Source organism: Parasteatoda tepidariorum, chromosome 5 (assembly GCF_982258835.1).
Source record: "Parasteatoda tepidariorum strain Cologne lab strain chromosome 5, Ptep-v5.0, whole genome shotgun sequence".
NCBI classification, from domain to species: Eukaryota; Metazoa; Arthropoda; class Arachnida; order Araneae; family Theridiidae; genus Parasteatoda; species Parasteatoda tepidariorum.
In genome coordinates, this window is record NC_141759.1 from 28,087,058 (window position 1) to 28,114,012 (window position 26,955).

At 32.5% G+C, this 26,955-nt stretch overlaps 1 protein-coding gene across 1 annotated transcript; it reads right to left on the reverse strand.

Moving 5' to 3' along the window:
• Positions 1-305: 305 nt before the first annotated feature.
• On the reverse strand, positions 306-25,001 carry LOC107444475 (putative carbonic anhydrase 3). Its single transcript, XM_087163587.1, has 7 exons — positions 24,824-25,001; positions 21,454-21,531; positions 20,071-20,238; positions 15,702-15,847; positions 5,463-5,522; positions 4,191-4,421; positions 306-530 (listed from the first exon to the last, which is right to left on the reverse strand). The coding sequence occupies exons 1-7, from the start codon at positions 24,873-24,875 to the stop codon at positions 411-413; spliced, it is 855 nt and encodes a 284-aa protein (XP_087019713.1). The 5' UTR covers positions 24,876-25,001; the 3' UTR covers positions 306-410.
• Between the last annotated feature and the right edge of the window lie 1,954 nt (positions 25,002-26,955).

The window sequence follows — 26,955 nt, forward strand, 5'->3', positions numbered from 1 at the left end:
TTCTTTACATATATATATATACTTTAACTGACTTGTCTAGTTATTTCTTACTCATACTCATGTGTGATGGTTATCTTAGCATCAGTCCCGCTAGGGGCTCTAACTAATTCATCTGAGTAGTTATTTCATAAAATACCTAGTTATTCTATGAAATAACTAAATTATACTCTTTAACGGTAACATATATATACCACTTAAATTAAATGAAGTTATCTAAAGAAAAGTGTTCCCTTCCCCACACACTACGTCTATGCTTATAATCCCTTGTCAAATTAAAAACATAGTAGAAGAACACAAGTTAGAAAAGGATTTCAAAATGAATTTTATCTTTTCAGTTACATAATGCACTCGTTTTTAATAGATTACAAATTGTAAATCATATAATAATTTATTTTTTTACTGTTAATGAATTATGAAAAAACTTTCCGTCCATTTAATGGTTGAATCGGACGAAAGTTGTTGATAAGATGGCATTTCTCTATATCCTTAGTAAACCTTTTTACGGAATACAATGAAAAAAACCCTTCCATCTGAAAAATTAAAGAATTTTTTTTTACGTAAAGCTGTGTTTAGTACTTTTTAAAGCAAAATAGTACAATAGTTGTAGTACAATCATTTAAATAGTTTAGTATTTATTGCTATAAGTATTATCCGTCTGATCTCACTATACGTAATACCCCATTTTAACACGTTCACGCCGGGAAAAAAGTGAAAATACTGGTATGGGAAAAGAGAAAATACTGGTAGAAGAACTATTTCATTATTACATACCTGCCAACTCTTTTGGATTTTCCGGAAGATTTTATTTTCATATTTAAAGTGGTAGTAATTATATACTATTTTTTCTTTTATAATCCAAATTTTTAAATGATATTGATCACCACTATTCTTACAAAAATTAAGCACATATATTAATATGCGTTACTATCCTGGTTGTCAACTTAAGTTTTCTCAAATACAACGTATTTGTTTGCTTAAAATTGAAGTTTTAATTCCATTTTAATACCACTGTGAAAAATGCAAGGGATTAAAAGTTGGCAGGTATGATATTAGATAATATTCGGGAGGAGTTAATCTATTCTCAACAATAACAATTCACTGTAAGGAAATTTATCACGGCGAGGAAGCAATTCAATATAAAAATTGCACCCATTAAAAACAATTCGTTGTTATGGATTCTTATTATTCCCGGAAAAAAACTAAAAAATGAAATTTATCAAACCAGTTTTTACTCCAGTGCTCTGCCAAGATGAGACAATCTAGAGTGACCCACCGGTGGGTCACCACGGCTTGAACGTGTTAATATAAAAGCTACAAAATATACCTTTTTAAATCATTTAAATCAAAGTATTAAATTGAAAGCTGGCATAAGAAAATATCTTTTTTTTAACCCTTTTCTAAACAGCGGATTTCGATTGCAAAGTTTAGTCTGACAGGACCATTATGCCAGAGATGCCAACTTGCTCCGGACAGCAAATATATATCTCAAAGTGGTAGCTTATCAATTGTGATTCTTGGTTTAATAAAATCAATTTAGTAGATTTTTATACACCACTATTTCTAAATAATTCGTAGACTGATATAATTGACCACTTTTTAGTACTTAGTAATCTCTATGGCAGAAGGGAAGATTATTAGAAGACTCGTCGGCGCACCTAAATGCATTAGCAATAATAGTATAAAAAGGGATCTTAAAATTGATGACATCAACGTCTATATAAAAAATTAAAACAAAAATTTCTACGATGAAGCAAAAACCTGTACCACCAGTAATTTTAACTCACTCCTAGATATAGAACTAATTGACGACAACACTAAATTTAGCCCAATCACTGCCTTTTTCCTTAAGGATATGGTGTTGCCCTAGCACACGAAATACACTCAGCCCCAGCCGACTCACATGAACCCCTTCTCTATTTTTTTGTGCTAAGCACACCCTCTTCCTCCCATCTCCATTCCTCCTCATCATCGATTTACTACTACAGATGAATCGGTTAATGCCGCTTCGCGGCAGCGCACCGAGATTTATGTGATTTCTACCATTCTACCAGGACTTAGTCATGCAATACCCTATTAAAAACCTAGCAAAATTGTCGTTATTTACCGTTATTCTTAAGTATTTTGGCGTATGCGGAGCAGTTGCCATCACTGCTATGCTTACTCGATTTTAGACAGTTCATTCTAATCGAAGTGACAAACTGCACCCCTTAGTCGTTTAAAGTATAGTGGTTGCTGAACGTTTTAAAAGCAATTAGTTTTACATTTATTGTGGTTTGTAACATTTGTTGAATTGTTGCAACCAGACTGACAATATTTTACCTATACGAGTTTATTTGAGATTAAATATACAACTACTTTATCTGAAACATAAACTCCCATTTAGCATGAATTTATTTGATTATTTTTTCGGTAAAATGCACATTAATGTCCTCTATCTCTTACCCACGAACACTAAGTGAACCATAAAATCTATTTGCTTGGAAAGTTCTTTACATTAAATAACCATTTGCTCGCAAAGTACTTTACAATGATTAAAAATCTTGTTAATTAAATCGTGATGTTTTAACCCTTTCAAAGGCCGCGATAAGTATACTTACCACAAATTTTTAAAGTGCATGGTAAACTTTTTTACCACTTCTAATTTAGGTTTCCATTTGTTAATAGCTTCAGCTTTCTTGAACTGCGTTTGAATAAAATTGGTAAACCATTTGTTAGTTTAAGAAAACGTATAAAAGTTATGTTGTTGTTGTTGTTACACATCCCCCTGGAGAAGGAAAGCCTAGACCAGGTCCAGAAGGCCCCGTCGCGTCAGTTCCCCTTATATCTCTGCAGAAAGTCCCGATCAACCAGCAGCTGCTTATAAGAAGCGCCAGGGCAAAAAAGAAGGTGATCAGGACTAACAGGCTGTGAGCAGAGACAAGGTTGGAAAGTCTTCGCCCCATTTTGAAACCTTAAACACTTAAGATGGCCACTACGAAATCTGGCCTTGGCCGATTGGATAGGCTGAGGGCAGCTGCATGTTAATGATAGGCCAGGGCGGTTGCCAGCATACCACTGATGGGATGAAGTACGGTGCCACACTGGAAGCAAACGATGTTTTCCCAGGGAGTGGATCTCAGTGGGAGTAAGACGGTTCAAACAGTCCATAGGAAGATCATAGCCATTCTTGGCGAGCACATCGGCTGTCTCATTGCCATGTACCCCGACATGCGATGGGATCCATCGGAGACTTATTGGTGTCTTCACTATCATTACTGTTTACAAAAACACCACTCCTGGTTCTACCGTCTTCCAACCTGCTACCGTCAGTGTAGATGACCAAGGCCCCAGAAGGGATACTATTGACAACCTCTGGGGCCAACAGGTCTGGATGGTCCACCTGTTTATTGGCTTGAGATCTCAGATTGTCATTAAAACTGATGCCTCTAAGGGTCACCGTAGGAAGCAAACAATATAGAGTGGTTGAAGCAACGACCTCAAATTCAATTCCTTCCTAACATATTCCAATGGGGTGTCTCTTTTCAAACGCTGACTACCTCTCCAATTCAAGATGTATGCAGCTGTCCCGTTATAATCACCAAGGCTCATTAGTTTATTAAAATATTTAAAGAAACCAATCCTAAATCTCATTTCCAGAGGCATAATATCTGCTTTATATAAAAGTTATAAAATACATAATTCCTTTTTGAAGTTAGTAGCCTTTCTAAAATATATTTTATAAGAAACGAAAAATAAAACTCAATAAGTTCCTAATAGGTCATGGCAAATGTACTTTGAAATTTAAATTAATTTCATATAAGCTAAATGAGTTTTTTTTCTTATATGAATTACTATTCTTATATCAATTTCAATTCCAAAAATACTTTAATTTACCTTTACAAGAAATAAATGGCCCATTAAAGGGTTAAACAGCTGGAAAATATTTTTTTTTTTACATTAAGACTTGTTAAGAGAGCTGTTATGTTTTAAAATACTGGTTGAAGTTTTTGCTTTATTTAAAAATGTCGTTAAGTAAACTGTAGTGTTAACTGCTGGCAAAGTTCTTTGTTTTATATTAAAATTTTTATCTTATCAGATTTGTTTACTTAACTGTAATTTCATTGCCACTGAAGTATTGTGAAAAGGTAGAAATTTTCGTTTGAGAGCTCTGGTTACAACAATTATTATCAATTATGGAAAAAAGTACGTACTTGTGATTTTCCAATATATTTACTCGGAGTGGTCATCAACCATGTGACATTCTCCGTGCAGGGTGGCGTAGTCAAGGATCCATTGTAGCGATAAACTTTAGACCCATTACGAACAAAGTCATTCAGAGATAATTGATCTATGTATCCTTCATATTCTTCATCTTTATACAGATACTGATCCCTTACAGATAAAATTCTATCCAATGCTCTAAGATTTTGTTTGTGCACGACCTAAGTAAAGAAAATATTGAAGTATTTATTTATTTAAAATGAAACAAATACATGTAGAAACAACCTACGAATTTAAGGATTGTTCACTTTTTACCAGACTTTAAGGAAGTTTGACACACGTATGAGGTGGTTAAAAGGTTGCAATTCCTTGGCCAAGCATGTCTTCGCCTGCACCATTGTATTTAAGTCAGGTGAGAATGCTGACCATTTCATACGGGTAATATTTTCAGATTAAAGTTAGTCTCTTACGATATTTGCTTGGTGAGGATGTTTGCTGGGTTATCATCCGCAGACACAAATTCTACTAAGAAAACGTACATCTTGTTCTAGAATGATGTCTGATAAATGTGGCCTAACATGGTTCCGGTATGAAAATGTAGATATGTTCCGGAGCTCAGTATATATATATATATCCACCCCAAACGAGAAATCGCCTACCATTGCAAGGGTGTCGTTCAATGGTACTGCCTGTCAGGTATCTGGTGTTCTCTAAATGAAAATTCGATACAAATCAGAGTGCGAGCTAATTCTGGACTAGTCGGAAAACATTACACATGTGAGAATGTCAGCATTACATGTTCTCAACTTCAGGATAATCACTGTTAATTTGCCGTGAGCAGAGCATATCTGGCTAGCTTGCTAGCATCTAGACTAATATTTCCAAAACTTCGGTACACGGTTTGCCTTGAAACTAGGGTTGCTGTAGTTGCAAATAGCTAATGAGGCGGGTCGGATGCTATACCCCACTTTTGGCAGTTACTGCCATATTCCGGTTCATTCGGCTTTGAAGTTCGAAGGCAACCTATACTGAGAAGCGGATTTCCGTAACTAATTGGTTACATAGTTTTTGATTTAAAAACTCTTTAATCCAAACCAGCGGTCACAAAACAGTGCTTGTGAGCCACAAGTAAAATTTTTGCGATTCGAACGCAGTAATTTGTCTCATTGCATGACCGTTGATGATAATTTATATAAAAATAAGCGATAGCTATTTGTGTAGAAAAATTATGTTAAATATTTCATATTTTATGAAAAACTTACTCTAAATCTAACTCCAACGACTGCAATTTCACCTTTATCATTTCTGTGTACGAAGTGACCCTGTTGGAAATTAAAGCAAATTTATATACAAAATATCCAAATATTTATGATGCAAGTTAAAATTCTAAATCTTTAGCATAACAGTGTACCTTTTTATGACCAACTCTGAACATTAAATTTTTTGTATGAGTTCATTTTTAATTACCGCTTCATTCTTTTATTGTTAATTGTTCTATAAAATTACTGCATTATGTATTTTAAGTGATTTAGGGCTCACATTAGTTTAAATAGTTATTAAAAGTACTCGAAGTGCTAAGTGTTAAACATGTCTTTTAGTACAATTGCACATATTTGCAATAACTTTTCACGAGCTTTAATTTTTTGTCGCAGATAATATTTCTTGTTTTAGATTAAATAAAGAGTTTAGTGGAAGAAGCAGACAAGTGACATTTTTAGAGGAATTAATGAACCAGAGAAAATAACATAAAGTGATGGTTGCTTCAAAATGAAAATGTTTAATGTAACACAATTAGTTTCGCTTTCTCTTTAATTTTAACATAACTAGTAATTGATATTAGTTACAAGTATGCTTGCATAATTTTTAATTCAAACTAATAGTAAATGAAATAAAGCAAAGTATTATTATAAATATGTAGTTAAATAGTTTGAATATTACTTTTCTTCTAATCTTGGTGATTATAATCTCGCTCTTAAAATGTTACTAACTTGGTTTTCGCCAATCAACAAAATTTCATTGTCATCCGAAGACGGGGAGAAAAATTTCAATAGCGAGTGCATTCAAGACGTTGTGATCGAGCTCTGTGACTATGTCCTTCCAGCGATGTGCACGTGGAGGGAAGCGGCGGACTGAAAGACCCGTGCAGCGTTCTCTCGACCTCAACGAGAAATTCAACCTACTTAAGACAGAAAAGGAACGCAGTGAGTTTTTCGACAATTTCTTTGATCCATTTTCTGAAAATGATATAATTGATATTATGATTGACAAATCAGAAAAGAAACTCAAATGGCAGCAGGAAAATTGCAAACCACCATATATGGAGGAATATAAACTTATCGCTTTAAGGAAGAAAAGGAAAGAACTTTGTCCTGTGGAACCCGTGGAAACGACCATGTCCATAGAAACTGTAAAATCAGTACAAACAGTAACGCTTACGGAGTCTGCAGTAACAGTTACTTCCTGTGATCCACAACTGGAAAATACTCAAATCGAGCTCACGGCTGACAAGCCCGTAGAAAAGGAGCCTGATATCCCTGCTTCTTCTCCCAAAAGACTGAAAAAGAAAAGGAAGAAAAGATATAGCACCGGCAATACCCAGGAGCCTTCAACAACTTGCCCTGAAACTACTTCAGAGACAACTCACTCTAACCCTGAATCATAGAGTAATAAATAGAAGGAGACGGCATGCCCGTAAACTCGTGAAGCCTTAACCACAACCGCGGCGCCATATTGGTACAACCAAAACAAATCGAACTTCGTTGAACTACAGCTGTACGTGTTTAAACATTCTAGCAATTTTTTTTTTTGCAATTAGTCTATTGTTGAAAAAAAAGAAAACCAGTACGTAATGGGTTCCTGTGTTGCGGTTAACTGCACAAATAGGACGTCTAAGAAAATTCCCGGCGTCACTTTTCACAGGTAAGATTTCGTTTTGTAAACTACGATCTTGTTTGTTCAATTTGAGACTTTGCTAAATCGTGTATATTTAACAACATTAAGAGTTCATTTATCCTAAATTTTCGTTGCTTACTATTAACTTTTAATGAAAAGTGTTTTCGTCGAATAAATACTGTATAACATGAAAGTTTTAGTACTTTTCTTTCGACAAAAGACGAAAATTCTCATTCTTTAACCTGTTGCTCTGAAATTGTAATAGAAATGCTGAAATATCATTCTTATATTGCAAAATTAATAATAGCTTTTGAATTTTTTCATGCAAAATTCTATTAATATCTGCTTTATCTAGCATTCAAAAAGGTTTTCAGATTTGTATCTGAGAAAATGATGTGCATGGAGCAATTTAAATTGTTAACAACATTCTAAATTTCATTTTAAGAAAATGCTTTCAACATAATATTTCACAAATATTGATGAATTGTTTTCAAAACATGAGTATATATAAGTTATTTAAGATAATATCACACTGGAAGTAGCTCTATATATGCTTTTCTTCTCACCAAATAAAAAAGGAAAATTGTGATTGAAGAAAATAAATGTTCAAAAATTATTTTTCAAATAATATTTTCTTTTGTTAAATACTTTTTCAGCATGTAGGCTATCTGTTCATAGAATTTTAATTTCAAATATCAAAGCAGATTTAGAAAGAAAATAAATTTACATCTGCATATTTTGTTTAATCTGTTATAAAATAAATATACTCAAAACAGCATATCATCTATGAAATATTAATTATTTACCCTATAGTTGATGCTCTCTAGATAATATGTAGAAATATTATGAATGTTTTCAAAAAATGGATAGTTACAAAATATATTTCAAGTTAATAATCTGCTGCACATGCAATTTCTTCATATTAAAAATATTGTATATAAAAAAAAAATATATATTGTATTTGTGATTTCTTAAAATGTATTCAAACATAAAAAAATAACTTTTAAAAAATTATTACAAGATATTTTGTAAAACAATGGGTTAACCTGGAGTTTATATCTTTCTTAATTGTTTTTACACTGATTGCAATATATTTTATTCTTTGTTTTCCTATTTAGTTTTCCAAAAGATGAAACAAGACGAGTTTCCTGGATCAATGCTGTTCGCCGAGAGAATTGGGTGCCAACCTCTGCTAGCAAAATTTGCTCAGACCATTTTCCGGAACACATGATTGATAGAACATCTTTAGTGTGTGTCAGATTAAGAGAGGGGGCTGTTCCATCAATTTTTAAATTTCCACCTCATCTTCAGAAGGTATGGTAAAAGATTCATTGGCTAAAGTAAAACTATGCTCATATGACATTGTAAACAACAAATGAATTCTTTGTTCTATCATTATGGGTTCAAGTTTTATATTAAGAATAGTTATTACAGTATTTAAATATTGTTATCAGCCCATAAAGCCATAATTAAATAACAAAACTGCTATTTTAGTACTTAACAGCATAATCTAAATATTACCCATCTTAGAATTAAATTAAGTGGATAAATTGTTTCCAAATACTCCGAAAACTATAATAAATAAAGGAAACAAACTTCAAATTCTATATTTAAAAAGTGGATCGAACATTCAAAGTCAACATTTAATTTTGTGTTATATTTTTGTCTAATATTAACTCTATTTAAATTTTTCAGGTTAATAAAGAAAGAAAAGCCCCATTTCAAAGAGATTCCATTCAACCTTCAGTAACCTTATTTCCAGATCCACCAGCAGACAACATAGCAGAGTCTCCCACTAAATTATTCTATAAAAGAAAAGTTGAAGAACTGGATGACTTGGTGCAGGTCCAAAACAAAAAAATTAAAGTTTTGCAACAAAAAGTGCGTAGATACAAAACGAAAATCAATTCTTTGGAGGATTTGATATCAGATCTGAAAAGTAAGAACTTCATGGATGAGGATGCCATTCAGATTCTTACAACAGAAGTTAACAAGGAATTCCTGAATAGGCAATTGGCGTCAGTCAAAGCAACCACTATGCCCTCCACCTTTTCTCCAGAACTAAGATCATTTGCTTTGACTTTACATTTTTACTCACCGAGAGCTTACGAGTATGTCCGGTCGACCTTTGGCTTATCTCTCCCCCATCAACGTACGTTAAGTCGTTGGTATCAACACATTGATGGAAAACCAGGTTTCACGAAAGAAGCAATTGATGCCTTGAAGCTTAAAATTGAGAATACCTCCTATCCTCTATTTTTTTCATTAATAATGGATGAAATGTCGATTCGCCAACATGTCGAATTTGACGGGAAAGAAATGCATGGACTTATAAACTTAGGTTTTAACCACAGTGATGATGACAGCCTACCATTAGCAAAAGAGGCTTTTGTTTTGCTTCTGGTTTGTATTAATTCCCACTTCAAACTGCCGATTGGCTATTTTTTGAGTGATGGTTTAAGTTCAAACCAAAAACAAACCTTAATTAAAAGTTGTTTGTCATTGATGGAAGAAAATAATATTAATGTCATATCATTAACATTTGATGGGCTGTCAAGCAATTTTACTATGGCAAAACTACTTGGCTGTAGTTTTGATGATGCAAAAAATTTAAAAACTAGCTTTATTTATCCCAGTGACAAAGATAATGAAGATAAAAGTGTAGCAGTTTTTCCTGATCCACCTCACATGCTAAAACTAGTTCGTAATACATTGGGTGAAAAGAAGAGCTTGTTTTCAACTGATGTTATTGATTGGAAATATATTGAAGCATTGCATAATTTGCAACAAAGTGAAAACTTGCACTTGGCCAATAAATTACGAGCCAATCATATAAACTTTACCAAGCAAAAGATGAAGGTAAAACTAGCTGCTCAATTGTTCAGCTTAAGTGTTGCTGATGCAATTGAATATTGCACTGTAAAACTGAAGTTGAAGGAATTTGAAAATAGTGAAGCAACCGTAGAGTTTTTAAGAATTTTCAACAATTTATTTGATTTATTGAATTCAAAATCTGTTTGGCAACATGGCCTCAAAAAGGCAATCTCTAAAGAAAATGCCGAATCTTGTTTTGAATTTTTGCATAAAGCAGAGTCTTATATTTTCAATTTAAAAGAGAGCCGAAATGGACCCAGTATTTTGCAGTCGCGAAGAAAGACTGGATTTCTTGGGTTCTTAATATGTGCTCAGAGCCTGAGATTTATTATTAACAAATTAGTTTGCTGTGAAGATCCAGCATTAATATATTTTCCTGTCTATAAATTGTGCCAGGATCACATTGAATTGCTTCAGTTCGTTTTCATGGTGGAAGCAATGACAATCCTACAGCCCGCCAATTCAGAGCTGCCTATAGGAAAATACTGATAAATTTAGAAATTAAAGCCGCTGCCACAGGAAACTGTATTCCACTCGGAGATATAAAAATTTTAAATGTATCGAGCACTATCTCTTCTAAAGCGGTCATAAATGCAACAACTAGTGTAACATTTCGTGACAGTCATTCTTCTACTCAGACATCTACTGATCACGATACTGTTTTCACCGGAGCATATTTGAGTGAATGCACAAATGACATTATTTATTACCTAGCAGGCTGGATTGTTAAAAGTTTAAGTGGCAAATTAAAATGTGAAGTATGTGTTTCTGCCATAAAGTTGTACCCCAAAGAAATGCCAACTTCGTTATCACTGATTTCCTTTAAATCAGAAGGCGGACTAGTTTATCCATCAAATGACGTATTTCATATTTGCAAAGAATGTGAGATTGCGTTCAGACAAGAAATCCTTCAAACCAATTGTAAAAGCTCAAAAATATTAATTATGAAAAATGCTCCTAGTGTTCTTGAAAAAGTTTGTTCTCGTAATTATTTTTTAATTTTAAGTGAACATCAGTTTGATACCGAACCTACTGCAAATCATCTTGTACATCTTATCCGTTTAATTATACATCTATACTTTAAAGTTCGTTTAAATTATTATTGTAAAAATTTATCTTTAAACAACGAGTCAAGGCGCCAGTTTTTTAAACACCTTGTTAACTTCAGTGGACAATAAATTTGATACTAGGCTATCTTGTTTTTCTTTAGTGTTTACTAAAATGTTCTAGAAGAGATTGTGTGTTTCTTTTAACAATTTTATATAATTTAAATTATTGTATTTATTAAAAGTCATTCAAATTTTTGGTTGTTTTTTTTAATATATTCTCTTTCCTAAAAAGCAGGATTCGCCAAGTGGGCCAATTATTTTTCAAAAAATAATTAGCCCACTTGGGTAATTATTTTTTGAAAATAATTACCAAGGTAATTATTTTTTAAAAAATAATTAGCCAAAAAATAATTAGCCACACCCACTTAGCCCACCCATAAAAATAATAATATTTTAATGATATTAAATCAAATAGAAATTTAAATAATACAGTCTGAAACGATCAATTTTTCAAATATAGTTGCATGCTTTATATATTTATAAACAGGTTATAATTATTAATTCATATGTTTAAAAAAATTGAAAAGAAACAATTTTTTTTTTTACTAAGTGATACATTAACAAATTTAAACAGTTTTATTTTCTGACTTTAAAAAATTAAGCTAAAACTTTTTATAAGAGAATTTTTTAAAATTATTTATCTAAAAATGAAATCATTTTCTTTATCATTTTCTTTCTTCATTTATTTGAAAAAAATGGGACAAGTACCTGATACTCTTTATAATCATACGTAATTTTAATTTCACTTTCTATTAATCTTATTATTAAAACATGGAAGACCATTAAATATATATTTCAGTTTTTTATTAAAGTCAAAAGTCAGATGAAATTTTAGTTTTTACTGATTATAAATATTTACAGATTATAATTTTATAATATATATATATATATGTATGTTTAATAAATATAGTAAATAAATGTGTGTAAAAACAAAAAGATTAATAAACTTGTTCCTTTTATATTACTGCATTTATATTTTACAATGCTTGAGTTAGAAATTGTGAAACATTATGTACTGAACACTAAAGAAGATTCAAACATATATTAGTGATAATGCGTTATTTAAACTTAACATAAAATACATATAGCAAAATTAAAATAACTTTTTGGATTTATTTATATTTTTAAGCTTATACGACACTTTTTAATAAATATAAATATTTACACAGTAAAACTTAAATCTTATGAGCACTAAATGAAAAAACCCAATTTTCCCCGGGGTTCTTTAATAAAACCCAGGCGGGTTGGGTTTTTTCAAACCCTGCTAAAAAGCAGCAATTAATTATATATTTACTCATTGTATTTTCAAAGTGCTGACATTTAAATCTAGTACTTTTCAGGATTTCTATGTGCCTTAAAAAGGCTTTAGTATTCATTTTATCTTTTAAAGTTGCTTAAAAGCTTTAAAATTTGTTTCATCTGAGCCTCCACCTTCCTCTACTAACGTTTCAATTGCTGTGTCAAAGCTATAATTTATTATAGAGCATTCATTATAGTTAATAATGTCTGGGCATTTATTATAGAGCATTTATTTGCTCACCACTTCATGTATTTTGTGAATGAGATAGAGCATTTCATGAGTTGAGTTTAAACTTCAATTGGAAAATAAATATTCCTATATATTAAATACTCTGGGTATTTACCTTTAAAAATAAATACACAGTTATTTTACGTTGCTATTTGTAAATTACAGTTTTGTACACTTCATATGATCAAGTGCTTTGCAAAAAGAAATTAGACTTCTCTGCTTAGTAATAAAAAGTAGGTTATAGACTAGTTTTATTACCCAAGTGTTAACTCAAATGGCTTAATGTTGATTATTGCTATTCTTTTAGCACAAACCAATATTTTTCCCTTTAAATATTCTAAAGAAAAGTGCGTTTCATATTACTTTATTTATATTCAAAATAGTGTGGTTTTAATGTGATATTCTTTGAATAAATTTTAAATTGGAAAGCTGTCCCCTTAAATAACAATAATATATTACTTTTAATGCCTAGATAAAATATAAAGGAAAGTTCCCGAAAACTGTTGTAAAGCTCTTTTTTTGATTCAGTTGTAAAATAGAGCTATCTAAAAACGTTATTTTTTGGGAAGAAGAAAAGAAACTAATGTTGAAAAATTGAATGAAAAAAGGTATGTATTAACAAAAAAACTATTTCAATCTCGTTTTCGAAATTTTCCAATCATAAGTGAAAAGATTAAAAAAAACCTAACTCTTCCTCTTGAAACCTGAGCGGCTCCGTGAAGTTTCTGGTTATACCAACATGGCCGCCGCTACTTGACCGTTACTTCACTCGCGCCAATAGGAAAGGGGAGGAATGCCCACTCCTTCTTATTTATAACTCTATGCCCTGAATCGACGGAGTCATCTCCACCGGCCAAACCCACTTTCCTCCCGAGAAAACTTAAGTTTCTCGTGCGGGGACTTAATGTAGACCACCGTACCGATGATCTTCGGAGAGATATTGACGAAAATGGTCGACAACCCATCAAAATTGAGCAACTGAGAAAGAGGTGTGGTGACGGATACAAGCCCCTCCCCCTTTTTCTAGTGATACTGCAAGATTCCCCAGAACATCGGGACTTTCTAAACACAAAGTTTCTTCTATCTCATCCTGTCCAAATAGAGAAATTTCATGGAGGGCGTTACGCCATACAATGTCAAAAATTTGGACACACTCAAAAATCATGTTCAAATGAGCCAGCATGCATGAAATGCGCAGGAGCGCATTTCACTTACCAATGTATGAAGCCTCTCTCCCTTCCTGCCAGGTGCAAAAACTGCCAAGGCGATCACCCGGCCTGCTTTACGGGCTGTGGTGCTAGGACGAAAAGACACCAGCTCACCTTCACGAGAAAACCTCAAGATGCCCTCAGCAATGTAGCTAGATTCCTGAACATTCTCAAAGAACTCCAGGAACTGTTGAATGACGAGAAAATAGTCGCTCTACTCAACTCCTTGCTCCCAATCCAAAAGATGTAGATATGGAGCCCCACCATCATGCCAGCTACACCTCACATGATTCCTTTCTTCATTTTTACCTCACTTCAGGTTCTATTCCGAGCCTACATCACATCTTTCCTATGTATGTTCCCGTCATGGGATATTTCAAGATGAATGGGAAAAGGGCCATTTAGGCCTCAGATGCCCAGTTCTACAACAACGAACGAACGTACTAATTTGGTTTTCCCACTAATATTTTCAAATAATACGTTTTATTTTTTGCACTCTTACGTTTTTTTTTAAATAGCTATTCATCGCAATTGGTAGTACATATTAACTTATATCAATTGGAAATTTTTTCTGTTACCTACCATTTTAACTCTTAAAAAGTGATGTAACCTGCTTTAATTCTAATTATATTTTATTACCGTCTTTGAACAACCGACCTAACTCTTGGTTTAACGACGAATAATGTTCAACTCCGTAGCCTTGTAATTTTGAACCCAATCCCGAAGACAAGGGAACTCCTGGATTAAGTATAAGGAGAAATTAGCATCCATGGAGGACTTTTTGATGGAACTAGCCCGCCTTTGCGTTACATTATTACGGCTAAGCTACATTTTTTATGCAAAATTAACCCTATCAGTGAACACACATATGTTAGCACGTTTTTTTTTTGTTTCTGAAAAATAACTGCCATTTTAAAAGAACGCTAGGCACAAATGGGTTAAATTAATGTAAACACTAGTTTAATCAAAAAAAAAAAAATTAATAATGCTAAAGTGAATGAAATACTATAGTATATCTGAAATATCATCCTTAAATATTCCATAGATAGCGCTTTCAGTAGTCACCATTTCCGAAAATAAGAAACAAAATTCACTGTATTTTCCCAGTTTGTAAAAAAAGGCAAGTTGGCAAAATGGTTGTTGCGCAATTTTTTTTGTTGAAAAAGCAACTTTATTGTGTTTTCATCTTGGGCATCGTTAACTGTTAATCCTGAACTGTTCGGTACACAATTTAGCAGACATATTTGAATGCAGCTCGGACATATTCTGTATAAATTCATTATAATTCATTTTTCGAAAGACATGCAAAAAATTAAATTGTTTTACTACCAGTTTTTTTTTTCATTTTCCCTTAAAGCTCAATATGTAAGTATTTCTGATTTTGATTTTATATTCGAATAAAAAGTCATCAACTGAAAACTTGATGGGAGAAAAAGAGTTACAAAATGTACCATTATAAAAGAATCAAAGAAAAAAAATTCCTTAAAATGAATTCTGTAGTTTCTCAAAAAGCATGCCAGGTGGTTAAGTGGTCAGCGTGCCTGACTGTTAAGGCAATGGTAGCGGGTTCGAATCCCACTCAGGGCACGTATGTTTCTCTTTGTGTGTTGATGTGTGAGTGTGGCCCACCCTTTTAACGGGTATCTGTAGTAATTTAGCGTGGGTAATGCTGCTTGCCTACGTGAGTTTGATTCACATGTGCTCACCGGGCAATATTGAAGAGCAGCACTTCCAGCATCATCCGAGGCAAAGAACGATAGTTCAGTTAAAAAGAGAAAGAAAAAGTTTTTCAGAAAAAGTAGCATCCATTCGTTTTTTTTTTTACAAAAAAAAACACCAGATTTTCTAAAATAATCTTTTATACGTACTTGTCTCCGTTCATTTGCTTACCTCCATAACGGTGCTCCAGTTGTCGAATTTATGCTCCGAGCCTTCAGTTGTAAGGTTACCCCAATGGAAGTGTAAGCTTTCCAAATTATACTTAACATTGTCAAGATCTAGTGATCGTTTTATACCATCTATTGGCGTAAGCACGACTAAATTGAAAAAATGACACTTATAAATTAAAATAGTCAAACAGCTACACATTTTATTAAGAACATAAGATAGGTAAGGAAATTACCGGTAAATAAAAAATATCCATTTAGAGAATAACGAATACCAAAAACATTTTATTTTTTACTTGTTTTCTGGAGAAATAAAATATATATGGCCAGCATTACATAGTAAATTTTATGCATTACCGCTTTGGTAAGTAAGTAAATATGTATCACAGATATTGCATGCATTTTTTTTTTCATTCGAAATTTCTTACAGCTAATATGTTTTATTACACACGAAAAATAAAAAATTATAATACTTTTACTAGCATCTATTCACCATTTTTTCAAACTAGAAGTCCTGTTTGCATTTTATTTAAATTTTAGGTCATCAGAATCAAGACAGTTTCCCCTTTACAACAAGCAAGAAATGAAACAGTTTTTCTGACTGTTTTTACTCACTTCCGGATAAGACTTCTAGCGAGAGTTTTTCTCGTGACGGTAACTCAATAGAAAGTGAATTTTTTTTTTAATAAAATAAGAATTTCGCAGAATCAACATATTCAATACCAATAATAAACTGTGAAACAAGGAAGTACATTTTTACCTGAATTCTAAGGACGGCCAAATATGCGTTTTGGGAAAATTTCTTCAAAACGTAACTAAGCTTTTGTTTTAACAAATGATTCTTTATTTTGTAAATTTGTTTCAAAGTTATTTTCTTCACTAATACATGCAAATGATACAGAAGTTCATATGGAATGTCGCTTTTTTTAAATTCTTTAAAGCGTGGAGGTAACAGGTTCAAATCCCGCTGTTACCCTGGATGTATATTTCTGCTGTCCTTCTCTGTATTGCGCTATCTATCCTTCTGCTTGACAAAGCCTAAATTGAGAACTCAAGCCTGCAAATGTATGTAATTCCAATAAACCAATAAATCAATTCTTTCGCATTGCAGCATTTAGGGCCGATACTTTACTTTATTACAAACTTATGACTTCCCGAAAAATAATTCAGATTTCAACAGCATCAAAGCTTTCTACGCAGACGTTACTGGAATTTTAATAAAATCAAGAAGCCCAAATTTAGCCATACGGAAATTTCAAAAAACGATTTATGAAATAGTAGACTGTTGTATTAAATGGGAAACAGCCGTCAATGATCAAAATCTCAAATTATCATCATATAGAAAGAAAAAAAGATATTTACACAATGCCAACCAAAAATGTTTAATATCCAGAAACCAATGATAAAAAAAATCAAATTATCTTGGACTCATAATTAACAATAGGACTGACCTGGAACGACTATATTAAAAGCCTAATTCATAAAGCACAAACAGCAATAGTACTAACACAGCCTCTACTTTACAGCCGAAACATATCACTAAAACTGAAGAAGCTGTACTCTATACCTCAATGATCCAATCTATCTTTCCATATGTTTCACATTCCTGGAGCACTATTTAATCACGTATAATGACTAAATGCCTATCAAGACCTATCTAAGAAACCTAACCTATCTATCTGCCAATGCCTATCTAAAAAATCGCAGGTGCCAGATGGTTCATCCTAAATACAAACATCCATAAAGATCTGGACACTCCAACCTTAACACAAACTAAACGCAGACTTCTTTGACAAGGCCATCACTACAGTACAGCTAATTTCAATCACATGTTTAAATACGTAAACTACAGTAAAGATCAAAACCTTCGACCAATAGCAGCAGAATTCACAAGCGACCTCTCCCAGCAGATTACCGAAGTCAAGCATCATTGGCTGCGATCAGTGTGCGGGTGGGTGAGCACTTGGATCAGTTTGCGTAGGGACCGAGGGTGTGCGGTATAGGTCCTCGTTAAACTGCTCTACCGTAAAATTCTCGATTTCGCGTGCCGATCGTCGGACTACCGAAGCGGGTGTGCCATCCCCTCTGCAGAGGATCAAAATTGCGATGACATGTCTTCGGATCATCCTCAGTGATGTTTCCCAGACTGTCGTTAATAGCCCATTGTGCAGCTCTAGTGCGACGTAAATGAACTACAACAACATAAGCGACGCCTCATATCATAACTCTCGAAACAAATAAATAGATAAAAAAATAGCCTCACTAATTCCACCATCTGCAGCTTCAACCTAAGTTTCAACCGAAGTTTCAACCTTACTTCAAACTTCAACTTAAAATTTAACTTCAACATTGCAGATAGCATAACTTCAGCAAATCCGACTACTCAACTGTAAAAGAGTTAGCAACAATCTTAGCGTTTTCTCATGTTGATATCTCACTTTCACTTACCATTTCGACAGCTGGAAACATTTTCTGAGCAAGCTGCTCTTATCATTTCAAGTTCCATAACTTTTTTTTGAGTAAGGGGATTTTAACCAGCAACCAAAAAGGTAGCTACCCGTCAAAGCTCCATCATGAAATTTAATGGAGTACATGATGGGTGAGATGCCCAATTCCCAATTGATACAAGGACAAGTTCAGTTCTTTCGTGATAAGGCTTTTAAATTGCTGGCAGATATTCTGAAATTTTTTAGATTTCATTTGTCTACAATTCTATTAAATATTTTGTAAAATGGATAGTAGTTGGCATTCCCATATCATGCTACACTAGATTTATGAAGTATTTAGTGAAAGGAAAAAATTTCCATTCAGTTTGCACATACAAACTTCTTATTTTACCTACATAGAATGATTTCAAACAGTTGTGTAGTGAAACATCACGATATTGAAAAACATTTTAAATTTAAGGGCCAAATTTATACAATGCCATCTGCAACTCTTTAACCTCTACGATACGAGCGAGTCATATATGCATTCTCAGGGTGTCGATAATCGGGGTAAAAAAGATAAAACTTTTAGTCAAACTATTTTTATAGCAGTTTCTTTGTTTCCGGGGTAATAACAGTTTGCTTTATTTAATTCACCACTATTTAGTTCGAATTAAAAATTGCGTATTTGCACTTTTAACACACAAGGATTGGATGTGTTAGATTTAAAGTGAAAGCAAAATAAATCTTTCAAATTAGCTATGCCCAAACTGAAGCTACCGCTTTTTATTTTTTACTATCCTGATTCTGATTCAGTACGAATACATTTATGACTCGCCCGTCCCGAAAAGGTTAAGTATCTTACATTCAAAAACGAAATTATCCTAAAATATTTCATCCCGCTCTACGTCGCCCGATTTTGGCTTTGAAACCTTTCATTTACTATCAGCAGACAAATCAACTTACAATTTAACGAAAAGAAATTTCTTGAATATTTAAAGGTGTCGTAAATATTATGCTTTTCTATTTCATCTTTAATTTAATAAAATTTACTTACAATAAAATCTTTCAGTAAATTACAAAAATAAATATTCTGCATGCATTGAATCAGGATAGCCAGGATATGAATAACCAGCTCCTACAACGTGGGGTTGTAACTTGGGATACTGTGCAAGGGTGTAAAATATAACTTATTACTTCTTACAACAATAAATTTTTTTTTAAAGTTGTTATAGAATCTTTAAATGGTGAGCAATAATATATTGCTTACATTTATACTATAGTCTTTAACCAAGTAAAAATAAAGATATTTGTTTTTAAACTGTGTCTTGGGATAAAGCGCAAGGGTGAAAAAAATAACTTATTACTCTCTTATAAAATAACATATTTTTATTTTTAAAGTTGTTATAGAATCTTTAAATGGTGAGCAATAATATATTGCTTACATTTATACTATAGTCTTTAACCAAGTAAAAATAAAGATATTTGGTTTTTAAACTGTACCTTGTTGTACCTTGGGATACTGCGCAAGGGTGTAAAAAATACTTCATTACTCCCTTATAAAATAATTTTATTTTTATTTTTAAAGTCTTCATAGTATCTTTAAATGATACTATGAGCAAAAATACGTTGCCTACATTTCTGTTATAGTTTTTGCCCAAGTAAAAATAAAGATATTTGATTTTTAAACTGTACCTTGCTGTACCTTGGGATACTGCGCAAGGGTGTTAAAAATACATTATTACTCCCTTATAAAATAACATTTTTTATTTTTAACGTTTTAATAGTATCTTTAAACTAGTGAGCAATAATACGTTGCTTACATTTCTACTATAGTCTTTAACCAAGTAAAAATAAAGATATTTGTTTCCAAATTGTCCCAAGGTGCAACGTTTTCCCCTACTATATAATTCGTTGTTTATTGTGTCTTTTCGATAATAATCTTACTTGTATGTCCATTATTTTCAATCCTACTCCCGTAGAGATGTATGTTGTAGCCATTAAGCTTCAATATCTGATGACCTTTTTGGTTTGAAACATGCTCTATAACTATATTGATTGGTGATTGGCTCTTGCCTTTGCAATTAGGGTACAGTTCACTCCAATGGGAAGGTCCTAATGAAATAAATACATAACCACATAATTATACTAATCATATATTGTTAATTCTTTCTAATATAATAAGAGGAAAAAATAATTAATTACTACTAAAATAATTTTCCTCGAAGCGACCACAATGAACAAGAAAATTTAAAGCAATGAAATTACTTTCGCTAGATGACGGATCAAGCTATGGTAAAAAATTATTAATGATTTCAACACCTCTAATCTCCCGTTTGAAGTATGAAAGTGAGAATTTCAGTAAAATTTGACGACTTAATATTTTAAGATGTTGTAAACTTAGGAAAATCGAATGTATGCAAGGCATTAATTTTAAACCCGTAAGTTGATTTTCTAATCATGTTAATAACTATTTGCATTGTAAATTTTATGAGTTATATTTTTCGTATGAAATTGCTTGAAAACATTTGAATTTTAATCCTAAACGCAAGTTTGAACGCAACGACATTCTTAAGTTACATATATGCAGATATGAAAAAATTTAAAATTGCTATATTTCGAACTAAATTAAAATACTGATATCTTCCTTTAAAAAGCTATGTAACAATTTTCTTTATAAATTTTTCTAAAAGGTTTTTTTAAAAAAAATGCTACCATTGATGCAATGTGGGTTAACTCAGTAATCTTATTAGTAAGCTCAGTAATCTTTAAAAAGAAAAATGCGGTGCAAAATCATCAAATCGGAATTTTTTTCAGAAGTTACAACACAAGATATAAATAAATTAAACTTTTTAGAACGAGGTTTATACTTATGTAAGGATAGCTAATCAAAGATAATTAAAACAACTTCAAAATGTGTTGTGAGTAGAGAAGAGAAGAGAAGAGAAGAGACGAGCTGAGCCTAAGTTCAAAAACATCAGCCTAGGCTCGACACGGACTCGTGTTCGTTAACTTAAAAAAAAAAAAAATTGTAGGCTCGGGTGGGCTTAGATTCATGATAAAATTTTCAGAATTTGTTTTTACTACTTTCCTTAAATTTTTTTTTTCTACTTAAATTAGACGTTTTTACGTATTGCAGTAGAATGCCGGATTCAAATCCCAGCCATGGTTGGTCAATTTGAATTCCATGTTATTTATGTAATCGTCAAAAAAGGGGACCATTTAATCCCCCCTGAAATGTATAAGTTATGAGATGATACGAAAACTATTGGTTTCTTTTATAATTGTATTTTAATGTTCCTATGGTGATAACGTAATAAAGTTTCTTACCATTTGAAAAGTTAGGATTATAAGACCATGACTTATCTTTGTCAGCTGGACAATCTTGAGCACTTGTTCTTGAAATAACTAAAATCAAAATATCAATTATTTGGGTATCTAATAAATATAATGTGTTCGCAAAGTTAAAATTAACACTACATACAGTAAAATCTATTCTTATATCGCAACCATCACAAAAATTTCTTCACATTTCCTTCAATAATCAGAAATTGAAGGAAAAAAATGGCAACAACGCAATTTATTATTTTATGCTTTATATTATTTTATGTTATAGTTTCTTAAACCAGAATTTTATTATTTTGAAAAATGTCACAGCTTCTAACCAAAATTTAAATTTTTTTTGTTGGATTTTCAGCTAGGTTTTAATTTTATACTTCCAATGATAGCAAAGTTTAAGCTTTATATTGTTAATATTAGGATTTTTGAATCGAATTTTAAATGGTTTTAATCACCGTTGCAAAAAAATTAATTAATCTCCTACACAAATGCATGATAATAGTTCTTTTAAGTAATTAAGTTTCTCGAAACGTAAAAAGATATTTCTGCTTTCAAATATAACTCAATTGTCATTTCATTACGAAAATCAATCTCTTGTTTGGAGTAAAATAGTGCCTTTTAAAACTCATGTCAATAGCCCGTGAGTGTAGTTCTATTGCAACGAAAATTGAGTTTTGCTGTGGACTGATCATTAAGACACGGTTTCCAGTAGAACAATGAAGTCAAGAATCACTGGCAGCGGTCAATGTACGGGTGTGTGACCATTTTGACAACCTTGAAGCACATTAGTTTCGGTCCTCGTTAAAGTGTTCTACCGTCAAGTGCTCGACTTCGTCCACAGATCTTTGGGATACCGAAGTAGGGAACAATCCCCTTTACAGAGGATCAAAATAGCGATGGCATGTCTTCTGATCATCCTCAGGGATGTTTCCCAAACCGTCGCCAATAGCCCATTGTGTAGCTTAGTGCGACGCGAAACAATAACAGTAAGAGCAAAGATAATTGCATGAAATATAACAAAAATTAATATTTGGAATAATGTATCAAATTTAAAAAAGGTTTTATCGACCACTATATGTAAATAAACTAAATAATTATATAAATGTAGGATCACGTAATTTCTTTGGGTGTACAAATTAAGTTCGGTTCGGTATTTTGCAATCAAAAATGCACTTATTTCAGAACAAAATGAATACACAGATTAATCAAAGTATTGTCCATCGGTGGCTACCACTTTTTTCTACCTCTCAGGCAATTTTCGAATTTCTCGAAAAATTGTCTCGTATTTTGAAGCGATTCAAGTTAGGAGACAATTTTCGATTTCTGCGAACGAAGTGAACTGGTGACCTGCCAAATCGTGCTGCATCCGTCGGAGGAACCAGTAATCAGAGGAAGCAATATCGGGCGAATACAGCGAGTGCGGTAAAATATCCCATTTGAGCGTTTCCAGATAATTTTTTGCGACATCAGGCAGACCGTTATTAGACAGAAAAAGAACTTTGTCTCGTCTTTCCTCATATTCCGGCTGTTTTTCTCGTAATGCACGGCTCAAACGAATCAATTGTAGCCAATACCGATAACCCGTAATGGAATCACCAGGTTGTAGCAACTCATAGTTTACGAAACTATTCACTATTCTTCATTCACCATTCTTGAAACGTCGAAACCATTCCCTACATGATCTATCTGTTGGAGCATTGTCTCCATAAACTTCTACAAGAATTCAATGCGCTTCAGCTGAACCTTTCAACCAATTAACTTTTTCGCGCCGACTGTCACACATACGTGGCAGCATAAAACCGTATTAATCAGGGTAAAAAGATAAAACTGGTAATCAAAGTAGTTCTTCAGCAGTTTATTTGTGGGCTGGGTTATAATTGTTTGATTTATTTAATTCACCATTACTTAGTTCAAAATAAAATTATTTAGTTTTACTTAGAACCAACATTGATTATATATGATTAAACTAACAATAATTATAGTAAATCCAAAGTAAGTGTGTCAAATTAGCAATGCTTACATTTAAGTTACCGTTTTTTATTTTTTTGCACCCTGATTCTGATTTTGTGCGAATGCTTTTATGGATCACCCGTCCCCAAGGGGTTAAAGCACCTTGAAATATGTAACTTAATTTTCCTTTCAATACGAATTGGAAATATCAATTTCGTTTTGAGCGAAATAGTGTCATTTGAGATCATGACTCTTGTCAATAGCCCGTGAATGTAGTTCTATTGTGGAGATAACTAATACAAGATACATTAAATAGGATTCAAATAAAAAAATAAATACAAAATAAAATCAAATTGATCTTAATTTTAGAGTCATTACTCTATCGTTTATGACAATCTGAGCGCCTCTCGCAACTTAGAAGCACTCGCATTCAGGTATAACAATGCGAACATCAGATTGAAATAAATAAAATTTTAGTTTGTAATAGACAAGTATTAACTATACTAGGAGGCTTCGCCCCCTGTTCGCAGGCACTCGCCAACCCCCGAAACTGCTCTCGCAGTTCATTTCGGATTGCTTCGCAATCCGATGCTCGCTTTGCTCGCTCATTGGATACGTTCTTAACGTCTAGCTTTTGTATACTTTTTTGAACACTGAAGTTCCGAAAACTTTTCACAGTAGAAAATTCTAAACCTGTGCATTTCAATATTAATTTGAAATTGAAAACAGTTCGCATATTTTTCTTAATCAAACTATTCTAAATTTCAGTTGTTGAGAAAAGTAACTGTTGTAAGTTTTGTTTTAAAGTCTTTCCCACCAGACGGCTAAAACCATGTGTTGTAAAACATTATAAAATAGTACTGAACGCCGGATGTAAGGCATCGGTTTCGATGAAGATAATTTTGTGAGAATTTTTTTGATTAATCGGTGAGAATTCACCCGATTAGACATATGACACTCACTACGTGCTCTTGCGCGCCGAAGCCTATCAATTAAAGCGTATTAGCGTTTTATATAATATAGATTAGCCATATGGTGCTCACTACGTGCTCTTGCGCGCCGAATCCTATCAATTAAAGCGTATTAGCGTTTTATATAATATAGATTAGCCATATGGTGCTCACTACGTGCTCTTGCGCGCCGAATCCTATCAATTAAAAATGAAAACTGTTGCCAACGCGAGAAAAGAAATATTATCGGTTTTATTGATACATACATATTAGCGTTTTATATAATATAGATTTTAAATGCATTTTCAGTAAATACTTAAGACAATGTAAGTATTTTAGCTTTTTACGTAATCAGTCAGCGGTATAAACGGAAATTTCAGCGTCGATCGTAGATGGCTGACGTGACACTCAATCAACGTATTAAGACTAAGAGGAAAAAAATTAAAAAATCAAATACTTACGCAGAGAGGATATGATACACCAAAATACTGTTACCAAAATCATTAACTGCATGATACTTTTTTTTTCCAGTTTATCAATTGGAAATTGAAAAAGTATGATATAAATTCAAATGACTACTAAAACTTGAAACGTAGGAGAGATAACTTAAATTCGAAAGTGAAATTGCTTTCAATTATATTTTCCTTTTATAGGCAGAAACACATATATATTATGAGTAATTATACTTTTACTTCGGATAGAAAATTTATTGAACGCCCTTGAATTTGAATATTGTCAATCAATAAGTCTATTTAGAAAAAAATTATAATCGTTTTTTTTCGCCATTCATTGTAAATAATTTGGAAATATTTATCACATTTTGAATCTAAATTATATCATTACCATTAGTATTATCATTAATTTATTATCATCATTAATTTATTATTATCATTAACTATAAATATATATTACTTTAAAACGTAATTCTTGGGGAAATAAAGATTTAAAAAAATATTTTTAATGCAACTCTAATCGTTAGTACAATAGTTTAAATTTAAGTATTCCTAATTATCAATATTTTAATATACATACATAAAAAGAGTACGTATTACTTAATATCGAATGTTTAAAGTTGAGCAATGAAACGTTTATGTCGCGAGTAGTGACCTTCGATTTCTTGTATATGCAAAAAATAACTCGACTTAAAGTAATTCTCAAGGAGAATTTTCAAAAAGCTGTTATTTATTGTTTAATTCTACATAATGCTTAGTTTAAAATGTTGGACAAAAGCTGGTAAAAAAAAAATTCCGATAAGTAAGAAAAATACAGTGCTTTTGTATTGAGCTATGTAATAGATATGAAGGAATAATGTTATAATGTATTTTTTAAATGTCGTTCACCCATAGACTCAATTGCTTTTACAATTTTAATTTTAATAAAACAATTGCAAGACTTTTTTTTACCATTTCGTTACAGCACGCCACTCGCTGAAGTGAGGACACTGAATTGTGCACTGTGCCAAGAAGTGTGTACATTGCATGTCGGTAAGCTGTGTGATCTATGTTTGTACTTTGTAATCTAAGTGTTACATAACATTATATTTGGAGATTTTGCAAGTATTATAAATGTTATTGCAATTGACTTACGAAGTGCATTCAAAACATAATTTTTACTTTATTTTGCTCCATAACCGGCGTGAGAGTTTACGACATGTTTAACTCTGTAGCCTTGTAAATTTGAACCCAATCGAGAAGACGAGAGAGCTCCTGGGTCAACCGTGGGAGATTTCTATGTTAACCTAATACAGGTCGTTGGAATGTTAGCCAGTGGTAATTTAAAGTAGATTGGGTCGGTCATCAAAAGGTATCACGCTGACGCCGGCCAAATACGGCAATCGTACACACAGCATGTCTCGCGGATGTCAGGTAACGTACACATAAGTCTTCACGTGGTATCAAACTGCAGTTATCAAATAACTGTAGTTAGCAAATAACTGTAGTTATCAAATAACTGCAGTTATCAAACATGATCTCAAATTACCCTCTGTCAATTTTTTTAAAGCTAAAGTAATAGAAACTTCCGAAGTTATCATCTCAATTTAAGTGCTAATTTCCTATAACCTTTTTTAAGAAGGACTATTTAGACCAAAACGTAGAGTCAGCGGAGAATAGGTTAGAATAAATATTAACAGTAGAGAATTTTTTTTTAGCTGGAATAGATAATTAACACAATGGCTAATTAACACAATAGATTTTTTTTAGAAAATTTGCCCACATACAACGTGTAAAGTAAATGTAATAAAGAAAGAATGCTTACAACAGTGGAAGGGCTATTCACAAACTTTTCATGATCATTTTACAGTAATGCGAAAAATTTCTTTTATAAGAGAAAGTGTAAGAGTATTTACTCTTTTTAACTCAGTGGTAATGCTTCACGCTAAAGAGACACGGCAGAATCGTAAAAGAGGAAGTTCATACATATCCAAACTTACAGCAAAAGTATCGGATAGACCTAACCGGTACTACGTCTGAATTATACATTAAAGGTAGACCTAACCGGTACTACTACTGAATTATACATTAAAGGTAGACCTAACCGGTACTACATCTGAATTATACATTAAGGGTAGATCTCCTATCCCTTTTTACACAGA

Coding starts and splice junctions, on each gene's coding strand:
- LOC107444475 (XM_087163587.1), bottom strand. CDS start 24,875: ATGCAGTTAATGATTTTGGTAACAGTATTTTGGTGTATCATATCCTCT. Junction 4,422..5,462: donor TCGTTGGAGTTAGATTTAGA/GTAAGTTTTTCA, acceptor TTCTTTACTTAG/GTCGTGCACAAACAAAATCT. Junction 531..4,190: donor AATATATTGGAAAATCACAA/GTACGTACTTTT, acceptor TTAATTTTTCAG/ATGGAAGGGTTTTTTTCATT.